This window comes from Budorcas taxicolor, chromosome 19, assembly GCF_023091745.1.
Source record: "Budorcas taxicolor isolate Tak-1 chromosome 19, Takin1.1, whole genome shotgun sequence".
Taxonomy (NCBI): domain Eukaryota; kingdom Metazoa; phylum Chordata; class Mammalia; order Artiodactyla; family Bovidae; genus Budorcas; species Budorcas taxicolor.
Window position 1 is genome coordinate 55,044,222 of NC_068928.1, and position 21,688 is coordinate 55,065,909.

At 44.1% G+C, this 21,688-nt stretch overlaps 2 protein-coding genes across 6 annotated transcripts in view; both read right to left on the reverse strand.

Annotated features, from left to right (window-relative positions):
- The window catches only part of TEN1 (TEN1 subunit of CST complex), a 22,479-nt gene continuing 791 nt past the window's right edge, over positions 1-21,688 (reverse strand). For all 5 annotated transcript variants that reach the window (XM_052657303.1, XM_052657304.1, XM_052657305.1 and 2 more), the window contains exons 2-4: positions 12,312-12,408; positions 8,611-8,768; positions 1-369 (exon numbers count right to left, since the gene is read on the reverse strand). In XM_052657303.1, coding sequence (XP_052513263.1) covers positions 248-369; positions 8,611-8,768; positions 12,312-12,403 — 372 coding nt within the window. In that variant the 5' untranslated portion in view covers positions 12,404-12,408 and the 3' untranslated portion in view covers positions 1-247. The remainder of the gene's footprint in view (positions 370-8,610; positions 8,769-12,311; positions 12,409-21,688) is intronic.
- LOC128065471 (ribosome biogenesis protein NSA2 homolog) lies at positions 14,273-15,033 on the reverse strand. Its single transcript, XM_052658645.1, has 2 exons — positions 14,513-15,033; positions 14,273-14,321 (listed from the first exon to the last, which is right to left on the reverse strand). The coding sequence occupies exons 1-2, from the start codon at positions 15,031-15,033 to the stop codon at positions 14,273-14,275; spliced, it is 570 nt and encodes a 189-aa protein (XP_052514605.1).

Sequence of the window (21,688 nt, forward strand, 5' to 3'; positions counted from 1 at the left end):
ACGTGCACACAAAGCTCACTCACACCACCAGGCTTTATTCACAGGGACATTCTGGAACTCTCCAGGACCCACACGAGGCCCAGCGCCCCAGCTCCCCGGCGCCCGGCCTCAGAGCTCTAGGCTGCCCTCCCCTCGTCTCTCCAGACAAAGGCTGTCACTCGGGGGATGCTCCTGCATCTTCTCTGCAGCAGCTCCAGCATCTGGCCGGGCGGGAAGGTGGCGTTCCCAGGAGCTCCTGGTTTGCTCTCTACTGGCCGCTGTCCCTCTCTTGCTGATACAGCCTCTGCTCCCGGATGGCTTGTTCTAACAAGGGGAGGTTCATTCCTTCCACACACGTCAGCACCCGGGCCTTCACCACGCAGCTTCCATCTGAAACACACAGACACCAAGACTCAGGCAGGGTTAGCAACACACCCTTGCATTCTGTTTCTAAGGAGGCATTCTGTTTCTCCTCAATTTATCCTCGGTCCTGAGTTTTGACAGAGAGTCTGACAGGGCACAGGTGAGAAGGATGGATGCTGGCAATTTGTCTACTTGGGCCTCAGAACTGTTGGGCCCGCCACAAACTACAGACATGGAACTTAGGAGGGTGGCCTGAAAAGTCCACTTCTCCTGGGAGAGGGCCCAGAAAGATGTGGCCGCTGCCCGCCTCTTTTGTCACGCTAACTCCCGCCAGCTTCTTTGCAGGGCTCAAAGGCCCAGATTGAGGAAGGGTGTCTATCACATCCTAGTTCTCCATTTGTACCAGAGGGCCCCTTGGCATCACGGGAATCGAGGCAAAGAGAACCCCACACTGGAAAACAAATTCATCTATTTATTTGGCTGCACCGGGTCTTAGTTTCGGCACATGGGGTCTTCTATCTTCTTTGCAGCGTGTAAACTCCTAGCTGCAGCATGTGGGATCTAGTTCCCTGACTAGGGATCGAACCCAGGCTCTCTGCTTTGGGAGCGTGAAGTCTTAGCCACTGGACCACCATAGAAGTAGCTCCGTATTTTTTGTTTTTTTTAATGAATACAGTTCCCAACAAACACAGAAGACTTTTAATGATATTAATAAAGCTCCTTAAGTTGTTGTTCCCCTCCCCACCCCCAGTCATGTTGCACAGCATGTTGGATCTTAGTTCCCTGATCAGGGATCAAACCTGCTCCCCCCCGCACTGGGAGCACGGAGTCTTAACCACTGGACTTCCAGGGAAGTCCTGAGAACCCCATATTTAATCAATCCAAGGGGAGAGTCCAGCCTTCTAGGGGCAGATCGCCCCACCCTGGACAAGCAGCTGCAGGTGCTTCTAGCAGATGCTGTGGTTTCCCAATGGAAAGCTTTGTCAATGTCCAGGTGACACCAAGCAGGAAGGACATCTGGAGTTTGTCTTCCTAACAGTTTGCTTTTGTTTCCACTACGTTCTCTTTGCTCTCTGAGCACGTCAATGAATACAGTAAATGTTCTAGAACATTATCCTGTCTTCTTTGATGCCGTTTTGAGATAGAAGCATTCTGTGGTTAGAGTCTACACCTAACCTTCCTTCTAGTCTAGGCCATTTTATTGATTTAACATAGCCCAAGGCCAGAATTCAGAGGCTTCGACTGTCTAAATTTCAAACTTTAACACATTTGGACTGTGTTAAAGATGAACTCATTTGAAACAAGAGGTTGCCTGTGTGTCACCAGCTTCTGTTGCCCCAGCACTTGGATTGCAGAGGCTGCTAAGCCTCGATCAGGTAGGCATGGGGCTACTCATCTTTGAAAGGTCTATAAAATGGAATAAAAGGAGAGCATCTGAAGAGCAGGGGCGAGAGAAAGGAGTTGATGAACCCAAAGAAAGGGTCATTTAGGGTAATCTCTTCTTGTAAAGATAAAAAGAATCTGCAGCAAAGGAAAAGGGGCTGATAAAAGAGCAACCAGAAGCCAGTAGGTTGAGGTGTGAGTCTGAGATAAGGAAGGGATAATATGGAAAAAACAGACCTTCTTTTAGGAAGTTTGACTGTGGAGGCAGGAGGGTCATAGCTAGGTAGATATAGAGCCAAACTTGACCGCTTATTGTTGTCGCTATTATTTTAATACAGAAGAGACTTAAGTGCTTTATATGCTGGAGGGAAGAACCAGTGGTAACAGGTTAAGGGTTCAGCTGAGCAAGCAAAGCCCCAGCAGGAGGGCAGGTGTTCATCACAGCACAGGGGCGCTGCGCCCCAGGCAGGAAGGAGCCTCCTCTCTCCCAGACTGGAGGTAAGCAGCTACTGATGGGTGTGGTGGTTGTTGTCCTTCAGGCACCAAGGTTCTTGGCGACCCCGTGGACTGCAGCACACCAGGCTCCTCTGTCCTCCACTGTCTTCCAAAATTTGCTTATGTTGGTGATGCCATCTAACCATCTCAACCTCGAGGGCGCTAATGTATATAATTATAGGGAAGACTGCTGCTGTGGCCTCAGTTTAACGTGGGATGTAGGAGGTGAGGAGAGGTACTGGAAAGGACAGGGGAGGTGATGATGTAGGGGTTCCTACGTCACAGATGAATGCCTAAAGTAGCTGTGGCCGATTGGGGGTTGGGGCGGGGGCGGGAAGGGGACTGATCAGGACACGTGGAAGGAATTCTAGGCAGGTTCCGGGAGAGATAAGGGCCCAGAGGAGATAACAGACCTTGAAACCAGGGGAACCCCTGGAGCTTTGTGAACTTTCTACATCAACAGTTAGGTGGGACCTTAGACAGTGGCCAAATTGCCAACATTCGCTGGATCATCGAAAAGGCAAGAGAGCTCCAGAAAAACATCTACTGTTTTATTGACTATGCCAAAGCCTTTGACTGTGTGGATCACAACAAAATGTGGAAAATTCTGAAAGAGATGGGAATACCAGACCACCTGACCTGCCTCCTGAGAAATCTGTGTGCAGGTCGGGAAGCAACAGTTAGAATTGGACATGGAACAACAGACTGGTTTCAAACAGGAAAAGGAGTACGTCAAGGCTGTATATTGTCACCCTGCTTATTTAACTTGTATGCAGAGTACATCATGAGGAACGCTGGGGTGGATGAAGCACAAGTTGGAATCAAGATTGCTGGGATATCAGTATCAATAATCTCAGATATGCAGATGACACCACCCTTATGGCAGAAAGCAAACAATAACTAAAGAGCCTCTTGATGAAAGTCAAAGAGGAGAGTGAAAAAGTTGGCTTAAAACTCAACATTGAGAAAACTAAGATCATGGCATCTGGTCCCATCACTTCATGGCAAATAGATGGGGAAACAGTGGAAACAGTGACAGACTTTATTTTGGGGGGCTCCAAAATCACTGCAGATGGTGACTGCAGCCATGAAATTAAGACTCTTGCTCCTTGGAAGAATAGTTATGACCAACCTACACAGCATATTAAAAAGGAGAGACATTACTTTGCCAACAAAGGTCTGTCTAGTCAAAGCTATGGTTTTTCCAGTAGTCATGTATGGATGTGAGAGTTGGACTATAAAGAAAGCTGAGCGCCGAAAAATTGACGCTTTTGAAGTGTGGTGTTGGAGAAGACTCTTGAGAGTCCCCTGGACTGCAAGGAGATCCAACCAGTCCATCCTAAAGAAAATCAGTCCTGAATATTCATTGGAAGGACTGATGCTGAAGCTGAAACTCCAAACTTTGGCAACCTGATGTGAAGAACTGACTCATTGGAAAAGACCCTGATGCTGGGAAAGATTGAAGGTGGGAGGAGAAGGGGACAACACAGGATGAGATGGTTGGATGGCATCACCGACTCAATGGACCTGAGGCACTGGTGATGGACAAGGAGTCCTGGCATGCTGTGGTCCATGGGGTGGCAAAGGGTCGGACATGACTGAGCAACTGAACTGAACTGAACTGAGAGGGTGGAGACTGGGGCTTAATCAGGAAGGACCAAAGGAAGGTGAGGGGTTGGAACTTTTGCTAGGAAAGCGATTAAAATGATAGCAAGGTCCAGCTGGAAGGGAGACGAGGTCGGAGAAAATGGAGTCCAAAGTCTTCAGGTCCCAGTGGTGACGAGGCAGAGGGCAGAAAGATACCGAGGGTGGAACCCAGTTTCGGATGGCAGAGGTGGGTGGTTTTGGGTGTGGAGGAAGCATGGGGTAGAGGTGCTTGGAGGCAGAACTGGTCACTGCAGAGGTGGAGGGGGGAGGTGTGGGCGACAAACTTGAAGAGCTGGCTAGATTCCGGCCCCACCTCTGGGACATGGGTGACCTGGGAGGCTCCACGTGGGAGGGCAGGAGGGGAACTGCTGACTGGGACAAAAGCTAGGTTTCAAGCAAATCCCAGAGAAGGCGAGAGCATAGGAAAGGGGCTAGAAATAAAATAGTGACAATATAAAAAGTAGTAATTAATAAAAACAAAACAAAAATAGTAAAATATAAAAACAAACGAATGCTTTATAGACCCTGGGAAAAAGAATTTTCAGCAAAGTACAAACATGGAAAGCATTCCTCTCTTTAATTTGGTAATTCTTTATTGCGGAAGAACTCAGAATGTCAGAACTGGGTAACTGAGCAAGGAAACGTCATTTGGATTATAACATTATGAAGGTTTGAGAGGACACAAGGAAGGCTGACGAGGGGCAGGAAGCAGCAGTCAGGTGAACGGAAACCAGAAGTGGTGGGACTTACGATGAGAGCCCGGAGCAACAGAGCAGAGGTGAGGCTGCGTCCTCACCCCTTAATCACTGGGCCAGAAGCCCTGAGCCCTGCAGGATGTCCAGGCCTGCTGGAGGGGCAGATACTGGCACTTTCTCTCTTTTGCCTGCAAACATTTCAGAAAGATGACCTGAGGCAGCCTCTTATCTCTCCTCAGAACTGCAGACCTTGCCATGGGGCAGGGCCTGTGTCTGATTGACCTTTGTGTCTCCAGGGAACTTTGGACCTGGCCGGGGGCCAGACATGCCAGCCCAGGCCGGAGGTCAGCGGCCACTGCAAAACTCAGCCCACACTCTGCCCTCTGTCCTCACCATTGTCTTTCTTTCCTCTGTCAGTCTCGAATGATGAGTCTGTATGTCTCAGAAATTAGAAACGGAGGGAAAATTTTTTTAGGAAAGAAAAAAAAATACAGATTGTGATGAAAAATAATGAGAAATGGGAAACTAGTTGGAGCCTAGGAAAAATGCTGCTGGATTATTGATTATAATAATAATATTGATTATTAGTCAAGCTGCTGGCTTGACTATTTAGCTTCCTGGGTTTGTTTGTTTTTGTCAAGCATACAGCCCAACAAGGGAGTTCCCTGGCAGTCCAGTGGTTAAGATTCCTCACTGTCAATGCAGGGGGTTGGGGTTTAACCCCTGGTTGGGGAACTAAGGTCTCACATGCCACACGGCATGGACAAAAAAATTTTTAGAAAGTAAAAAACAAAAAAACAAAAAATGAATACATCAGGGCGGCACTGTCTTTGTTCTCCTGGTGCGTTATACCAGAAGCCCACAATTGATGGGTCAGCTATTTGTAATGTTGGATCAACAGGGCAGGCCTGACTTCTGTGCTTCATTCCCCACAAACTTCCACTTAAAGATTTGAGCCTCCAGTGATAACAACTGTCACCTGGGTTTATTCTTTCCTCAGGGCTAGAATTTAATGGTTTCTCCTGTGCTTATTCACTATGATTCTTCACTAAAGAACTTTCCCTGAAATAAAAGGCAGGATAAAATCAAAGGAAGGAGCAGGTTTAATGCAAGGAGGAGGAAGCCAACGACTAATTCCAGACCCATGGTCTCCATAAATGGCATTTAGAAAAATAAAAAAGTAAGTAAGACAGAACTGTTATAAAAGACTTGGGATATGTAACCCAGAGGCAATGCGTGGATTTTGTTCAGCTCCTGCTTTTCAACTTAACTTTTTCTAAAAAGCCATTCTGGGGCCAAGGACGGGAATGAACAGGGACAAGCTATGTCCTAGAGTATATTAAGGGCTAGCTATTAATTTTGTTGGGCGTGTTCGTGATTTTGTTAGAGATACACACTCAAGTATTTATGGATAAATGAAACAATGTCAGATTTGCTCTAAAATACACCAGCAACATAAGTAGGTAAGAGATTTCCCTGGTGGTCCAGCGGTCACACTCCCAATACAGGGGGTGAGGGCTTAATCTCTGGTTGGGGAGCTAAGATCCTACGTGCATCACAATGCAGGGAGAAAAAAAAAATCAGTAAGTGGACGTGGGTGATGAAGACATAGACCAGAGGAATGCGGATCTCTGCTGAATCTGGCGGAGAAGGCAATGGCACCCCACTCCAGTACTCTTGCCTGGAAAATCCCATGGATGGAGGAGCCTGGTAGGCTGCAGTCCATGCGGTTGCTAAGAGTCTGACACGACTGAGCGACTTCACTTTCACTTCTCACTTTCATGCATTGGAGAAGGAAATGGCACCCCACTCCAGTGTTCTTGCCTGGAGAATCCCAGGGACGGGGGAGCCTGGTGGGCTGCCGTCTATGGGGTCGCACAGAGTCGGACACGACTGAAGCAACTTAGTAGCAGCAGCAGCAGCTGAATCTGGGTGACAGGTACGTGGAGGCTCATTCTACTTTTGTGTATGTTTGATTTGAAAACGTTAAATTTTTAAAAGTTATTGGGGTTGAATTTGGACTTTCCAGTTTTTTCCATTTTTCTTTCCACAAATAATTCTAAATGTCCACTCCAGGCCCTGGTCCCACCTTTGTTTCAACCTCTATCTCTGTATCTTCGAACAGACCTTTGAGTTCCAACTCCTAAGAGCCCCCAGGACTCCCTGCCAGGGCCAGGAGTACAGGAGGGAGACCCAGGTGATGTGGGCTGAGGTCAAAGTGGAAATCATTTATTCCAGGTCCTTTGTCCTCAATTCCACCCCTCCTCCTGATACTTCTTTCAAATCAATTAAGAGGGCAAGGACTCAGCTCAAAGGCTTAAGCCTGAATAAAGATTAACTTTTATTAAACCAAACATAATTAAAGTAAGCTCCCTTTAATTGCCTTCTTCTAGTGCATTTCATCCAGAGTTAAAAACCACTGAAACTTTTAGAAAGTAAGTTGGTAGTGTAAATCAAGAGACATATCCTTTAATGGAGCAATTCCTCTTTGAGGAAACTACCCTGAAGAAATAATCAGAAAATGAACAAAGATTAGAACACGAGGCTATTAACTGTAGTGTTTTTAATATACGTCGAGATAGATTTTTTAAAACTGGATTCCGCTCCCCACCCCAGGCTATAAAGCAATATATTTTCATTGTAAAATGCTAATAAAAGGATAGGGAATCCTACAGTTCTACCACCCAGACATAATTACTCTCAACATTTTGGTAAATAATATTTCAAACTTTCGTATGTACAAAAATGTCCATTTAACAAAAGTGAGATCAAATGATACATCTTGTTTTATAAACTGCTTTTTCTTTAGTAAAAATACTATGAACATCTTTTCATGTCAATAGATACAAATTTATAACATCATTTTTGATGGTTGTATAATATTCTCCAACTGAATATACCATAGTTTTTTAATGAATTAATGTACAGCGTGCTTATAAGAGCAAGAAATGGAAACAACGCAAATGTCTAATGCTTGTGTGAATTAGTGCATGCGTGCGTGCATGTGTGTGTGCGTGCTCAGTTGTGTCTGACTCTTTGCAACCCCATGGACTATGGCCCACCAGGCTCCTCTGTCCATGGGATTTCCATGGCAAGAATACTGGAACAGGTTGCCCTTTCCTCCTGCAGGGAATCTTCCTGATCCAGGGGTTGAACCCAAGTCTCCTGTGCCTCCTGCGTTGGCTGGCAGATTCATTACCACTAAGCCACCTGGGAAGCCCTGTGTGAATTAGTATATACATCTAATCTGATGCTGAAAGGGATTGGGGGTAGGAAGAGAAGGGGACGACAGAGAACGAGATGGCTGGATGGCATCACCGACTCGGTGGACATGAGTTTGAGGAGTAAACTCCAAGAGTTGGTGATGAACAGGGAGGCCTGGCGTGCTGAGATTCATGGGGTTGCAAAGGGTCGGACACGACTGAGCGACTGAACTGAATCTATAAAATATTATATAGCCATTAAATACTTTAGAAAAAATTTCAAGACACAGAAGAATATTTATGAAATAATGTTAAACTAGAATAACCAGATACAAGATGTTACACAAACCATAGAACAAAAATGGCACACGGACGGCCAAAGAGGGAGGCGAAGAATCTGTGTATCCAGGTTTTAAAGTTTTGCAACCTACTACTCCCGATGCCACAGAGATTCTCCCAGGTTGCGTCTTTTCTATTTCTCTCACCCTGACTTCCTGGCCTCTTACTCTAGCCCCTCTTACTTCTTGGCCTCTTACTCCAACCTCTCTGGGTCTTGGTTTTCTCATCTAAGAAATAGCCATAAGATAACTCAGATAAAGGGCTCGTCAGCAGATTAAAAAACTTTTAAGCAAACCACAAGCCTGGCGCATTCTAGACCTTCAGAAATGAAGGATTTCTCTCCCCGCTTTTTCGCTTCCCTATGGCAGGTCCACTGGGAAGGCGATCACATCTCTTTCCCTTGAGTCCCTACCAATCTGGAAGGAATGTTAACTTCAATGACAGACCCACGCGGGGTTAGAAGCCAGGCCCAAGCACCCAAAAGACTGTGTGAGGTCAAGGCTTACCCTTCTGGTGTTCCAGTTCCCCAAGGACAGTGTAGAGGGAGCCCAGCTGGGCTTGGAATGGCTCCACCAACTTGGTACAGACGAGGATTGGGTGCTGGTCAGATCTGAGTTGAGCCATCAGGGTTACTTGGGACCGGGTCATGTCGTAGCTGCACAACCTGGAGGTCAGGGTACATGGGATCATTCCCATCCATTGACAGAATCACCCCAAGGTTCAAAAGGTTTTGGCAGGCCAGGATGTCCATGGGAAAATGTTCAGCCCCGCTCAGATCAGAGAAATTAAAGTGGTAGCAACAGAAAACATTGGTCTACATAATTGAAGTATAAATTACATGCATTAAAAGACATCTGTTTGAGACTTCCCTGGTGGTCTGGTGGCTAAGACTCTGAGTTCCCAATGCAGGGGCCCAGGTTCGATCCCTGGTCAGGGAATTAGATCCTACATGCCTCAACCAAGAGTTTGCATGCTATGACTAAAGATCCCGAGAGCCGCAGCTAAGACTCAGTGCAGCCAAATATGTAAAAATTATAAAAAAAAAAAAAATTAAGGGACTTGTTCATTGACTGTTGATAAAAGTATCCACTGTGCAAGTGGGAACCCCAGTCAAGCTTTGGCACATTTCCATCACCCCCCAAAATCCCCTTGTGCCCCTTTGAACTCAGTCTTCCCATCTCCCACATCAGGCAATCACTGATCTGCTCTTGGTCTTCATAGATGAGTTTTCCTGCTTAAGCATCTCCTGTGAATGGAACCCTATAAGCATGTATCCTTCTGTGTCTAGCTTCTTTGATTCAGCATAATGGTTCTGAGACCCATTTATGTGTTTCATAAATCAGTAGCTTGCTCCTTTTTGTATTGCTTGTTAGCACTCTGTTGAATGGACTAATACATTATTATTATCCATTGACCAGCTGATTTAGTTTGCTTATGAACTTGTGCTGAACATGTTTTCATTTCTCGTGGGGAAATACCCAAGTGGGATTTCTGGGTCACATGGTCAATCTGTCTGTTTAAAGGAAACTGCCAAATTATTTTTCAAAGTGGTGGTGTCACTTTACTTTCCCCCCAGCAATGTATGAGGGTTCTAGTTACTCCAAATCCTTGTCAGCACTTGATATGGTCCGTCTTTTAGCCACTCTAGTGAGCATGAGATACCATATCATTGTGGTTTTAATTTGCATTTCCTTAATGACGCATGATGTTGAACAAATTTTCATGTGTTTATCTGTGATCTGGATATCTTCTCTGACAGTGTTTGTTGAAATCTTTTACCTATTTAAAAATTAAGTTCTTTATTAGGACTTGGTGGTCCATCTGTTAGGACTCTGCACTTACACTGCTGAGGGCCTGGGTTCAATCCCTTGTCAGGGAAAAAAGATCCCACAAGCCACATGGTATGGCCAACAAAATAAAAAATATATAAATAAAAATTAAGTACTTTATGTTCTTATTATTGGATTGTATGAGTTCTTCATATATTCTAAATACAAATCATTTGTTGAATATATACAATATACATACACACATCACTCCCAAACATCTCCCAGTTTGTGGCTTGCCTTTTAATCTTCTTGATGGTATCTTTTGATGAGAAGCTTTTAATTTTGTTGAAGTCCAAATTTATTCATTATTTCTCTTTTATGGCTTTTGTTTTCTGAATCCAAGAAATCTCTGCCTGCCTCAAGGTGTATGTGAAGATCTTCTATTTTCTTCTAAACAATTTTATAGTTTTATCTTGTACACTGATGATAATATCTTGTACACTGATAGAATAATTCATGTGTGTGTGTGCTGCGGGGTAGGGATCAAGGTTTTTTTAAACCTCCATAAGAATAACCACTGGGCCCACCAGAAAAGTCCCATTAATAAGTTTGATATCCATGCTCCTAACATCACTCTTCTTTGGGGCCACCCAGTCCCCAAAGTACTTCATGCAGTCAAGCTCTTGGAGGTGGAGGCATGGGGGAGGGTAGACTCCCATTTCCACACACCTGCTCTGATTCTGTGCTGTTGGAAAAGACTCTTGAGAGCCCCTTGACTGCAAGGAGATCCAACCAGTCCATCCTAAAGGAAATCAGTCCTGAATATGCATTGGAAGGACTGATGTTGAAGCTGAAACTCCAATACTTTGGCCACCTGATGGGAAGAACTGACTCACTGGAATAGACCCTGATGCTGGGAAAGATTGAAGGTGGGAGGAGAAGGGGATGACAGAGGATGAGATGGCTGGATGGCATCAACGACTCAATGGACATTGAGTCTGAGTAAACTCTGGGAGTTGGTGATGGACAGGGAGGCCTGGCGTGCTGCAGTCCATGGGGTTGGTTGCAAGGAGTCAGACACGACTGAGTGACTGAACTGAACTGAACTGATATGTCTCCAAGACAGGCCCCAATGACTCTATTTTTTTTTTTTTTTGGTTGCACTGGGTCTTTGTTTTGGCACGTGGGCTCTTCCTTGTGGTTCTCAGGCTTAGTTGCCCTGCAACATGTGAGATCTTAGTTCCCCTCCCAGGGATCAAACCTGTGTCCCTGCATTGAAAAGTGGATTCTTAGCCACTGTACCACCAGGGAAATCCCTCCAGTGATTCTTATCTCCTGGCATGTACATCCCTGTGCAGCCTCCTATCACCCTAACTCGGGCTGACTTGTGTAACCAAGAAAACATTGCAGAGATGACTTGGAGTAATTTCTGAGATGAGGTCATTGACACTGTGGCTTTATCTTTGCTGGCTCTGTTGAGTCACTCCTTCTGGAGAAAGTCAGCTGCCAGATTATGAAGACCTTCAAGCAGCCATATACTGAAATCCATATTTTTGAGAAAGTGACCCTGTGTGACGAGAGGCAGCGCAAAACTGCCCAACATGTGAGTAAGTCCCTGTAGAATCAGATCCTTTAGCCACACACCAACCTTCAGATGCTGGCAGCCCTGGCCAACATCTCAACTACAATCTTCAAAGCCAGTCTGAGCCAGAACCACCCAGCAAAGCCATTTCCTAATTCCTGACCCATGGTACATATGAAAAAAAATAAACTTTTGTGGTCATTTGAAGCCACTAAATTTGGGGGCGATTTGTTACCCAGCAATATGTGACTAGGGCTTCCCTGGTGGCTCAGAAGGTAAAGAATCCGCCTGCAATACAGGAGACCAGGGTTTGATCAGTGGGTTGGGAAGATGCCTCGGGGAAGGGAATAGCTACCTAGACTAGTATTCTTGCCTAGAGAATTCCATGGACATAGGAGCCTGGTGGGCTACAGTCCATGGGGTTGCTAAGAGTCAGACACGAGTGAGTCACTAACACTGCACTGAAATATGTGACTAACACAGTATATATGTTTATACACATATTGTGTGTATACACACCCACGTATACATATACATACACACATGAAAAAGCATATAATCAACAAAAGGTTAATGGTTGGTGATTTTTGCTGGCTTTCTTTACACGTTTACAGATTTATCAACATTTCTTACAATGAATATACATTGATTTTTTTAGTATTTTTAAAATAATTAGATAAAATTATAAGAATTTTGCTTTTTAAAACAATTTTGAAAATATAATAAATTTATAAAATAAATCATTTTAAAATAATTTAAAACATATAATTTAAAAATAATTGTAAAAATATATTAAAAGACTCAATTTTTTTTTTAAACACTCCCCCCCACACCACATGAAGAAAAACATTCTCACCTGCCAAATGTCCTCAGTGTGTCCCCATCAGGAACCTGGCCAGCACTGACCTCCCAGGGGAAGAAATAGATCCCAGGTTTGGGCAGCATCATTGCTCCTGTAACCAAATAGTAGACATGGACTTTTGAAGATAAGCCAACCACGAGATGGAGATTAACAGACGTGAGACCAGCAACATCTGAAAAGCTAGTTCCAGGGGAAGGTGTTTTAAATTTAAAAAGATTTTTTGATAGATCTGTGTGGAAAGTGCGTTTGTCGTTGTTTAGTCGCCAAGTTGAGTCTGACTCTTTTGTCACCCCACGGACTGTAGCCAGCCAGGCTCCTCTGTCCATGAGATTTCCTAGGTAAGCATACTGGAGCAAGTTGCCACTTCCTTCTCCAAGGGATCTTCTCGACCCAGGGATAGATAGAAACTGTGTCTCCTGCATTGGCAGGAGGATTCTCTACCACTGAGCCACCTGGGAATTCAGAGAGTGTATTATTCCCACTCTAATTCCTATGCAACCGTTTCCCTCCTCAAGCCCCTAAAAGGGTCAGTAAAAGGCAGATAGTAATATGACTTCTGTCACTATTGACCTCTGCCATCCTAGTATGAAAACGCTCATAGCCAATACATAATGAATAAGTGCACTTTATTTCCTTCCAACTTTATTTACAAAAACATGCAATGGGTTGGCTTGGCCCATGGCTGGTGTTTGCCAATCTCTGCCGAGGTGAACCTGTTTTCATAAAATTTTTATCTTTTCATTATTCAAACAAAGACAAAGATGAGTATATCTTTATTTCCCATCTATACTATAGTATACATGCTGTTCTTGATTTTTTTTCCACTTAATATATTTTGACACTTTCATAGTTGTACATAAAGGGTGTCTTCACATGTTTAAAATAAGCTTTTTATTTTTGAATGATTTTCATTTTTTTCAAAATGTTAGATAAGCGGGGATTCAAGGCTAACTAAAGGCATCCTGACTAAAGGACTTCCCTGGTGGCTCAGATGGTAAAGCGTCTGCCTACAGTGCAGGAGACCCGGGTTCAATTCCTGGGTCAGGAAGATCTCCTGGAGAAGGAAATGGCAACCCACTCTAGTATTCTTGCCTGGAAAATCCCATGGATGGAGGAGCCTGGGAGGCTACAATCCATGGGGTCGCAAAGAGTCGGACAGGACTGAGCGACTTCACTTTCACTTTCACAGGCATCCTGTAAGTGTTGGTCTTCAACTGTTTCTGGATTGGACAAGCAAGTGGAAATCTGAACCAAGAAAACAGTCATTAAATAATTTCAAGATCCTTCTGAAAATCAGATGACACGGCTCTATTCCCAAAATTTAATGTAACCTAGAATCTTGCACAAGTGTTTGCAAGGAGGTCATAGGGGATGGCTGTTGACCCATGTTCCACGGTCATGTCAGTATCGTGTGCCAAGAATGAGTTTGGCCAGTGTAGTGGAGAAGCAACTTACTCAGGGGTTCCTCCAAACACAGACATCCTTCATAGCTGCGACCTTTGAGAGAGCTATCTGGTTACCAGAGATAGTCCCCTAATCATCTCTGGCCTGAGAGAGAAACAAAAAACAGAACCAAACCCCCAAAACAGTCAAGAGAAGGAAAAATATAGTGGTTGCTATTGTTGATAATGGGGACAATCCCATCCAATCTAGCAAAATGCTGAAACTTGAGAATCTTTTTTAAAGTAATTCTTCTACTCTCAAGTACCATGTATAAGTTAAACTATAATTAACTAGGTCATTAATTTTTTAAAAAAAACTAGATCATTTTAATGTTGGCTTTTTTCATTTTTAAAACAGTAGAAAAAATAGTTTTCTTTGACTGAAGACAACATATAAGGTTGATTGGTAGTATTCAGAAATTTCAGAGTAATGGTTTCCCAACTGGTATGTAGTCTTCAGTAATTATAAGGAGTTATTTGTATGTAACTGCTGTCAAACCAGTAAAACTGCATTTATGCATCCATCATTTTCAGGATTATTGGTAACCTGGGCATATTTTCCCCAGATGACTTTGCCTCCTTGTGTTACAAGGCCCAACTTGCTCACATTCACCTCAATGAATAACTTTGGTAATAACATCCAAAGTTGTATATAGTGGGGATGAGGGATTCTTCTTTACACCAAGTATTGGCAAGCAAAAGGTGGCTTTCAGTTCAGGATGTGTTACATGAGCCTTCTTGAAACGTAATCCCATTGGCCTAATGAATGTTTCATATTTAGGTGGTTTTCGAGTAAAGCCATCTCCAACAAAGCAGACTTTAGTAACCATCCTCTTCCAGGCTTTCTTCTTTCTCTTTTCTGTTCGAATAACTTGTAATACTTCTGTTTCTCCCTGGGCACGAAGTTTAGGCAGAGGGACCTCCCATTTTCCCGCTTTCTCTTTTCGTTTCTGTTTAATCATATTGCAAAGTACTTTAGCTCGAGACTGTCCCTCTCGGTCCAGAAGATATGCAGGTACTGCTCCCTGTGGAGTCTTTTCATCATTCTTCTGTTTGGTGTCTCTCTTTTCATGCATCTTAAGAGTCTTTTTCATTTGTATTTTCTCAGCATGGCGCTGTTTATGGCAGAGCTTAGCTTTCAGACCAATCATCTTTTTTGCCTTCTTTGAACGGTCAAGAGCCTCTCGACCTTCCTTCTTTCTCTTTTTCTCATGGTAATCCAAACGATATCCATAGAGCTTACGGTGTAACTCAATATATTCATTTTGTGGCATGGAGACTGCCGAGCCGCCGGGTGCAGTCTCCCCGGCGCGAAGAAGCTCTCAATTTTCGGCTCTGAGAGACCCACGAGCCGACTCCGCACCACCCGCGACAGGAAAGGGTCTCTTCTCATTAATTTTTATTCTTAAAATTACCATGCAGACGCACTGACTCTTTGAGGGTGGGGAGGAAAATCCTTTGTGAATTTTTTTTCAAGTTATAATTTTATTTATTTATTTTGGTTGCACTGGGTCTTTGTTGCTGCACGTGGGGGTTCCCTACCTGTAGCCCGCGGGAGCTACTCTTTGTTGCGGTGCATGGGCATCTCATTGCAGTGACTTCTCTTGTCGCGGAGCACAGGCTCTAGGCATGCGGGCTTCAGTAGTTACAGCACACAGGCTCAGCAGTTGTGCTTCCTGGGCTTAACTGCTCCTCCTTAGGCAGAATCTTCCCAGACCAGGGGTCAAACCTGTGTCCCCTGCATTGGCAGGCAGATTCTTATCCACTGTACCATCAGGTAAGCCCTCTTTTGTAAATTTTAACCTCAATTTTTTTCTTCAAACAAAAGTTGCTATGTGTTTATTCAGATATTTCTGTTGACTTAATAAGCACAGCTGACTCCATAAATCATTATCCATATATTATCACACATTCAAGAACATTTCTGTGAAGATGTATCAGAACAGGCTTCTCTTGTGACTCAACTGGATTTCAAATAATCTCTCTAGAAATCTGAATAATGGTACAACCTGTACTTCAAGCCTTTTCATTCCTCAAGGTAAAATATCTACTTCTAGGGGAAAAATCCATGGTATGAAAAACATTCTTTTTTTTAAAGACTGGGAAGTTTGAAAATACTGTACAGGAAGGGTGGTGACCCAATGACTGCTTCTGACTGCTTCTTTCATCTTTTCTGAAGGAACTGCCCAGGTTTCTTCAGTGGGATTGAAGATCAGAGAAGAAACGCTGATAACTAAGTTCATCATAGCTTTTGTAGGCTTAGGACTTGTTTCTTGTGGACAAAAAACTTTATTATACGCGTTTACCGCTCCACAATTAGAACAGGTTACTGGTATATCACAAAAGTGTAAGGATATAACTCAGGAACAACCAAGAAGAAGAGATGTATAGAACACAGGAGGTGAGGTGGGGTATGGTGCTTCTATGCCCTTTCCTGTTACTTGCCCAGCCCAGCCCTGTGTTCACCAACCCAGAAATCATTCATGTGTTTAAAGTTACAATTCTTTGTTAGTCTTATATTACACAATGAATCGCCAATGTTAAAACTCAAGTTATGTCACATGATTTGATCTACGGCCTCAAAAGAGTCTATCACATGGGGATTACTTCCAATTTAAGTGTGATCTCAACTAAATGAATTTTACAGTGGCAAAATAAAATGACTATTTCACCACACCTTTAAAAGTTCCGCAATCACCACAGTAGAAGTAAATTCAGGGAAGAATCATCAATGGATGTGAAAAGTTGTTGGGTAAAAGTCTGAAGAACAGATTATTTAGGGACTTCCCTGGTGGTCCAGTGGCTAAGACTCCACACTCCCAACGCTGGGGGTGCCAGTTCAATTCCTGGTCAGGGAACTAGGTCCCACATGCTGCAACTAAGAGTTTGCTTGCCTCAACTAAACAGCCTGCAAACCGCAACAAAGACTGAAGATCCCGCGCACTGCAACTATGATCTGGTGTGGCTAAATAAATATTTTTTTAAATATAAAGAACAGGATATTTATATGGTCTCAACAAGTATCTCCCACAGACTACTTATTAATTACAAAGGGGAAAGCGGTCTAGCTCATAGTGAAGAATACAACCTTCATGTGCCTGCTGGATGTGGCGCTCAGAGAAGGACACATTGCTTCTGTGATATTCCTGTAGAAAATGCATAATCTGAATCTAATCATGAAGAAATATCAGACAAATCTGAATTGAGAGACATTCCGCAAAGCAAGTGTCAAAATCACAGAAGACAAACTGCTCTAGTTAAAAGAGGCTCAAGTGATGTTAGATCACATCACCGACCTGGTGGACATGAATTTGAGCAAACTCCAGAAGATAGCGAAGGACAGGGGAGTTTGGCCTGCTGCAGTCCACGGGGTCACAAATAGTCGGACACAACTTGAACACAACAACAAAAGTGACAGGACAACTGTTACAGATGGAATTCCTGCCTCCCCTCCCAAAAAAGGTAAAGTTGAAGTCATAACCCCCAGGACCTCAGAATGTGATCTTCCATAGAGATTCTTCAGAGGTAACCACGTTAAAATGAGGTCATTCCTGAGGGCCTCATCCAGTATGACTAGTATCTTTCGAAAAAGGGAAAAGTCTGAACAGGGATGGACATGCACAAAGGGAGGAAGTCGTGAAGATGAAGGCAGAGATACTACACAAGCCAAGGAACACCAACAATGGCCAGCAAGCTATCAGAAGCTGAGAGGCATGGAGCAGGTTCTCATTCACAGCCTCAGAAGGAACCACCCTGCTGACACACCCTGACTATACACTTCTGGCTTCCAGAATTCTGGCACAACAAATCCCTGTTGATTAAGCCACTTGGTCTGTGGCACTTTGTTATGGTAGCTCTAGCAAACTAATACAGCTAAATATAATTCATGATCCATGGACCTTGGTTGGGAGGAAAAAATTGTGATAAAGGACTTCATTGAACAATTATAAGTCCACAGAAAGGTTTGGAATAGTATTGTATCAACATTCAGTTCAGTTCAGTCGCTCAGTCGTGTCCGAATCTTTGCGACCCCATGAATCACAGCACGCCAGGCCTCCCTGTCCATCACCATCTCCCGGAGTTCACTCAGACTCACGTCCATCGAGTCCGTGATGCCATCCAGCCATCTCATCCTCGGTCGTCCCTTTCTCCTCCTGCCCCCAATCTCTCCCAGCATCAGAGTCTTTTCCAATGAGTCAACTCTTTGCATGAGGTGTGCAAAGTACTGGAGCTTCAGCTTTAGCATCATTCCTTCCAAAGAAATCCCAGGGTTGATCTCCTTCAGAATGGACTGGTTGGATCTCCTTGCAGTCCAAGGGACCCTCAAGAGTCTTCTCCAACGTCACAGTTCAAACGCATCAATTCTTCGGCGCTCAGCCTTCTTCACAGTCCAACTCTCACATCCATACACGACCACTCGAAAAATCATAGCCTTGACTAGACGGACCTTAGTCGGCAAAGTAATGTCTCTGCTTTTGAATATACTATTTAGGTTGGTCATAACTTTTCTTCCAAGGAGCAAGCGTCTTTTAATTTCATGGCTGCAGTCACCATCTGCAGTGATTTTGGAGGCCCCAAAAACATAAAGTCTGACACTGTTTCTACTGTTTCCCCATCTATTTCCCATGAAGTGATGGGACCAGATGCCATGATCTTCGTTTTCTGAATGTTGAGCTTTAAGCCAACTTTTTCACTCTCCTCTTTCACTTTCATCAAGAGGCTTTTTAGCTCCTCTTCACTTTCTGCCATAAGGGTGGTGTCATCTGCATATCTGAGGTTATTGCTATTTCTCCCGGCAATCTTGATTCCAGCTTGTGTTTCTTCCCGTCCAGCGTTTCTCATGATGTACTCTGCATAGAAGTTAAATAAGCAGGGTGACAATATACAGCCTTGACGTACTCCTTTTCCTATTTGGAGCCAGTCTGTTGTTCCATGTCCAGTTCTAACTGTTGCTTCCTGACTTGCATACCGATTTCTCAAGAGGCAGGTTAGGTGGTCTGGTATTCCCATCTCTTTCAGATGTGTCCTTAATTTGAGAACTGCCGTTCTCCTGTTCACTTCGTCCATTTACGTCCTCTCCCTTCAGAGGGAGCGGAAATAGACAAAAGAGGACAATGTTTCAACCAGAACCAAATCCTATGGCTTTAATACCACCTACCAGCCACCCTCTCTATCTCTTAGAGCCCCATTGTCTTCCATATGCTCAAGCCCAGGAGTCATTCCTTTTTATATCTATTTATGTTTTATTTATTTATTTATTTGGCTGCTCTGGGTCTTAGTTGCCACATGGGATCTTTGCTGTGGCCTGCAGATTTAGTTCCCTGACCAGGGACCTGACCCAGGCTCCCTGCATGGGGAGCTTGGACTCAGTCACTGGACCACCTGGGAAGTCCCTTGTTGTTCAGTGGCTAAGCTGTGTCTGAATCTTTGCGATCTTATGGACTGTAGCACGCCAGGTGCTTCTGTCTTCCACGATCTCCCGAAGTTTGCTCAAATTCAAGTCCATTGAGTCGGCTATCTAACCATCTTATCCTCTGCTGCCTCCTTCTCCTTTGCCCTCAACCTTTGCCAGCATAGGAGTTTTCCCAATAAGTTGGCTCTTTGCATCAGGTGGCCAAAGTATTGGAGCTTCAGGTTCAGCAAAAGTCCTTCCAATGAATATTCAGGGTTAATTTCCTTTAGGACTGACTGATTTGATCTCCTTGCAGTCCAAGGGACTCTCAAGAGTCTTTGCCAGCACAGTTTGAAAGCATCAGATCTTTGGTGCTCATCCTTCTTCATGGTCCAACTCTCACATCTGTACATGACTGGAAAAACCATAGCTTTAACTATAAGGACCTTGTTGGCAAAGCGAGGTCTTTGCTTTTTATTATGCTCTCTAGGTTTCTCATAGCATTTCTTCCAAGGAGCAAGCATCTTTTCATTTGAAGGCTGCAGTCACCGCCCTCAGTGATTTTGGAAGTCCCTTAACCACTTCTTATAACTGTTAAAATTCCAAGTCTCCACTGGCCCATAATGCCACATGGGGTCTGTGCCTGTTTTGCCATCACCCCTCCTCTAGCTCACCTTCACCTCAGAACTACACATTTGCTTTGTCGCAGACTTGAACAGGTTTCCCAGACTTTCACGTGGCTGGGTCTCTCCCCTCCTCAGCTCTCAGGCTGTCTATCTCCTCGGCAAGACTAGCCCTGTCCACCTCATCTAAAATGGCATTCTCACCACCCCCAGTCACTCCATCCTCAGTGTAGTCCACTAAATAAAAGAATTTCAAATAATACAATCTGTTTACTTGGTTAATGTTGATGTCTCCCACTAGCTTACCAGTTCCTTGAGGGCCATGACTCAGCATACTCCCTGGTATAGCCCCTGTGCCTGACAGTGTCTGGAAAATTATTAAATATTTATCAGATGGATGGATATATTCATGAAGAAAAGAGTGAAAACCAAAACCATTTACCCCCCTCTACAATCAGACCATTCACCGAGAACCCAAACTACATCTTACTGCCCACATTAACTTAACTTTGTGGTGCTGGGTCTTCATTATCATCTTTTACGATTCCCGACTGTCCAGTCCAAAAAGCGGGTTTGAATATCAACAACTAGCTTGTTCACTGAGATTTTTTGAGTTCCCCTGCCTTGCCCTTTCCACTAATTTTGACTGTTGTGCAGTGGTTTGTATCAAGTCTTAATCAAAACCCTGAACTAAGAGACTCATCTTAAACCAAACTTTCAATTCTCAATAAACTGTGGCCTTACTGTCTCTTTGAGGCACTGCCCAGGCTTTGCCAAGCAGCAGTCACACTCACTGAGTAAGCAATCAACTCAGATTTGTTTAGTCAACAGATTATGTTGGTGATATTAGAGAGCCAGCTTTGTTTTTAATAATTTTATTTTTATTTTTATTGGAATATATTGGCTTTATAATGAAATGTTAGTTTCTGTTGCACAAGAGAGCCAGCTCTTATTTCTTTTTTTTTAATTGGAGGCTGATTACAATATTGTGGTGGTTTTTGCCATACATTGACATGAATCAGCCATGGGTGTATATGTGTTCCCCATCCTGAACCCCCCTTCCACCTCCCTTCCCATCCCATCCCTCAGGGTAATCCCAGTGCACCAGCCCTGAGCACCCTGTTTCATGCATCGAACCTGGACTGGCGATCTAGTTCACATATGATAATAGACATGTTTCAAAGCTATTCTCTCAAACCATCGTACTCTCGCCTTCTCCCACAGAGTCCAAAAGTCTGTTCTTTACATCTGTGTCTCTTTTGCTGTCTCCCATACAGGGTCATCGTTACTATCTTTCTAAATTCCATGAAAGTGAAAGTGAAGTCACTCAGTCGTGTCCAACTCTTTGCGGCCCGTGGACTGTAGCCCACCAAGCCCCTCCATCCAGGGGATTCTCCAGGCAAGAATACTGGAGTGGGTTGCCATTTCCTTCTCCAGGGGATCTTCCTGACCCAGGGATCGAACCCAGGTCTCCCACATTGCAGGCAGACGCTTTAACCTCTGCACCACCAGGGAAGCCCATGACCAACCTAGAGAGCATATTAAATAGCAGAGATCACTTTGTCAACAAAGGTTCGTCTAGTCAAGGCTATGGTTTTTCCAGTGGTCATGTATGGATGTGAGAGTTGGACTATAAGGAAAGTTGAGAGCAGAAGGATTGATGCTTTTGAACTGTGGTGTTGGAGAAGACTCTTGAGAGTCCCTTGCACTGCAAGATCAAACCAGTCAATCCTAAAGGAAACCAACTCTGAATATTCATTGGAAGGACTGATGCTGAAGGTGAAGCTTCAATACTTTGGCCACCTGATGCGAAGAGTCAACTCACCGGAAAGGACCCTGATGCTGATTGGAAAGATTGGAAAGATTGAAGGCGGGAGAAGGGGAGGGCAGAGAATGAGATGGTTGGATGGAATC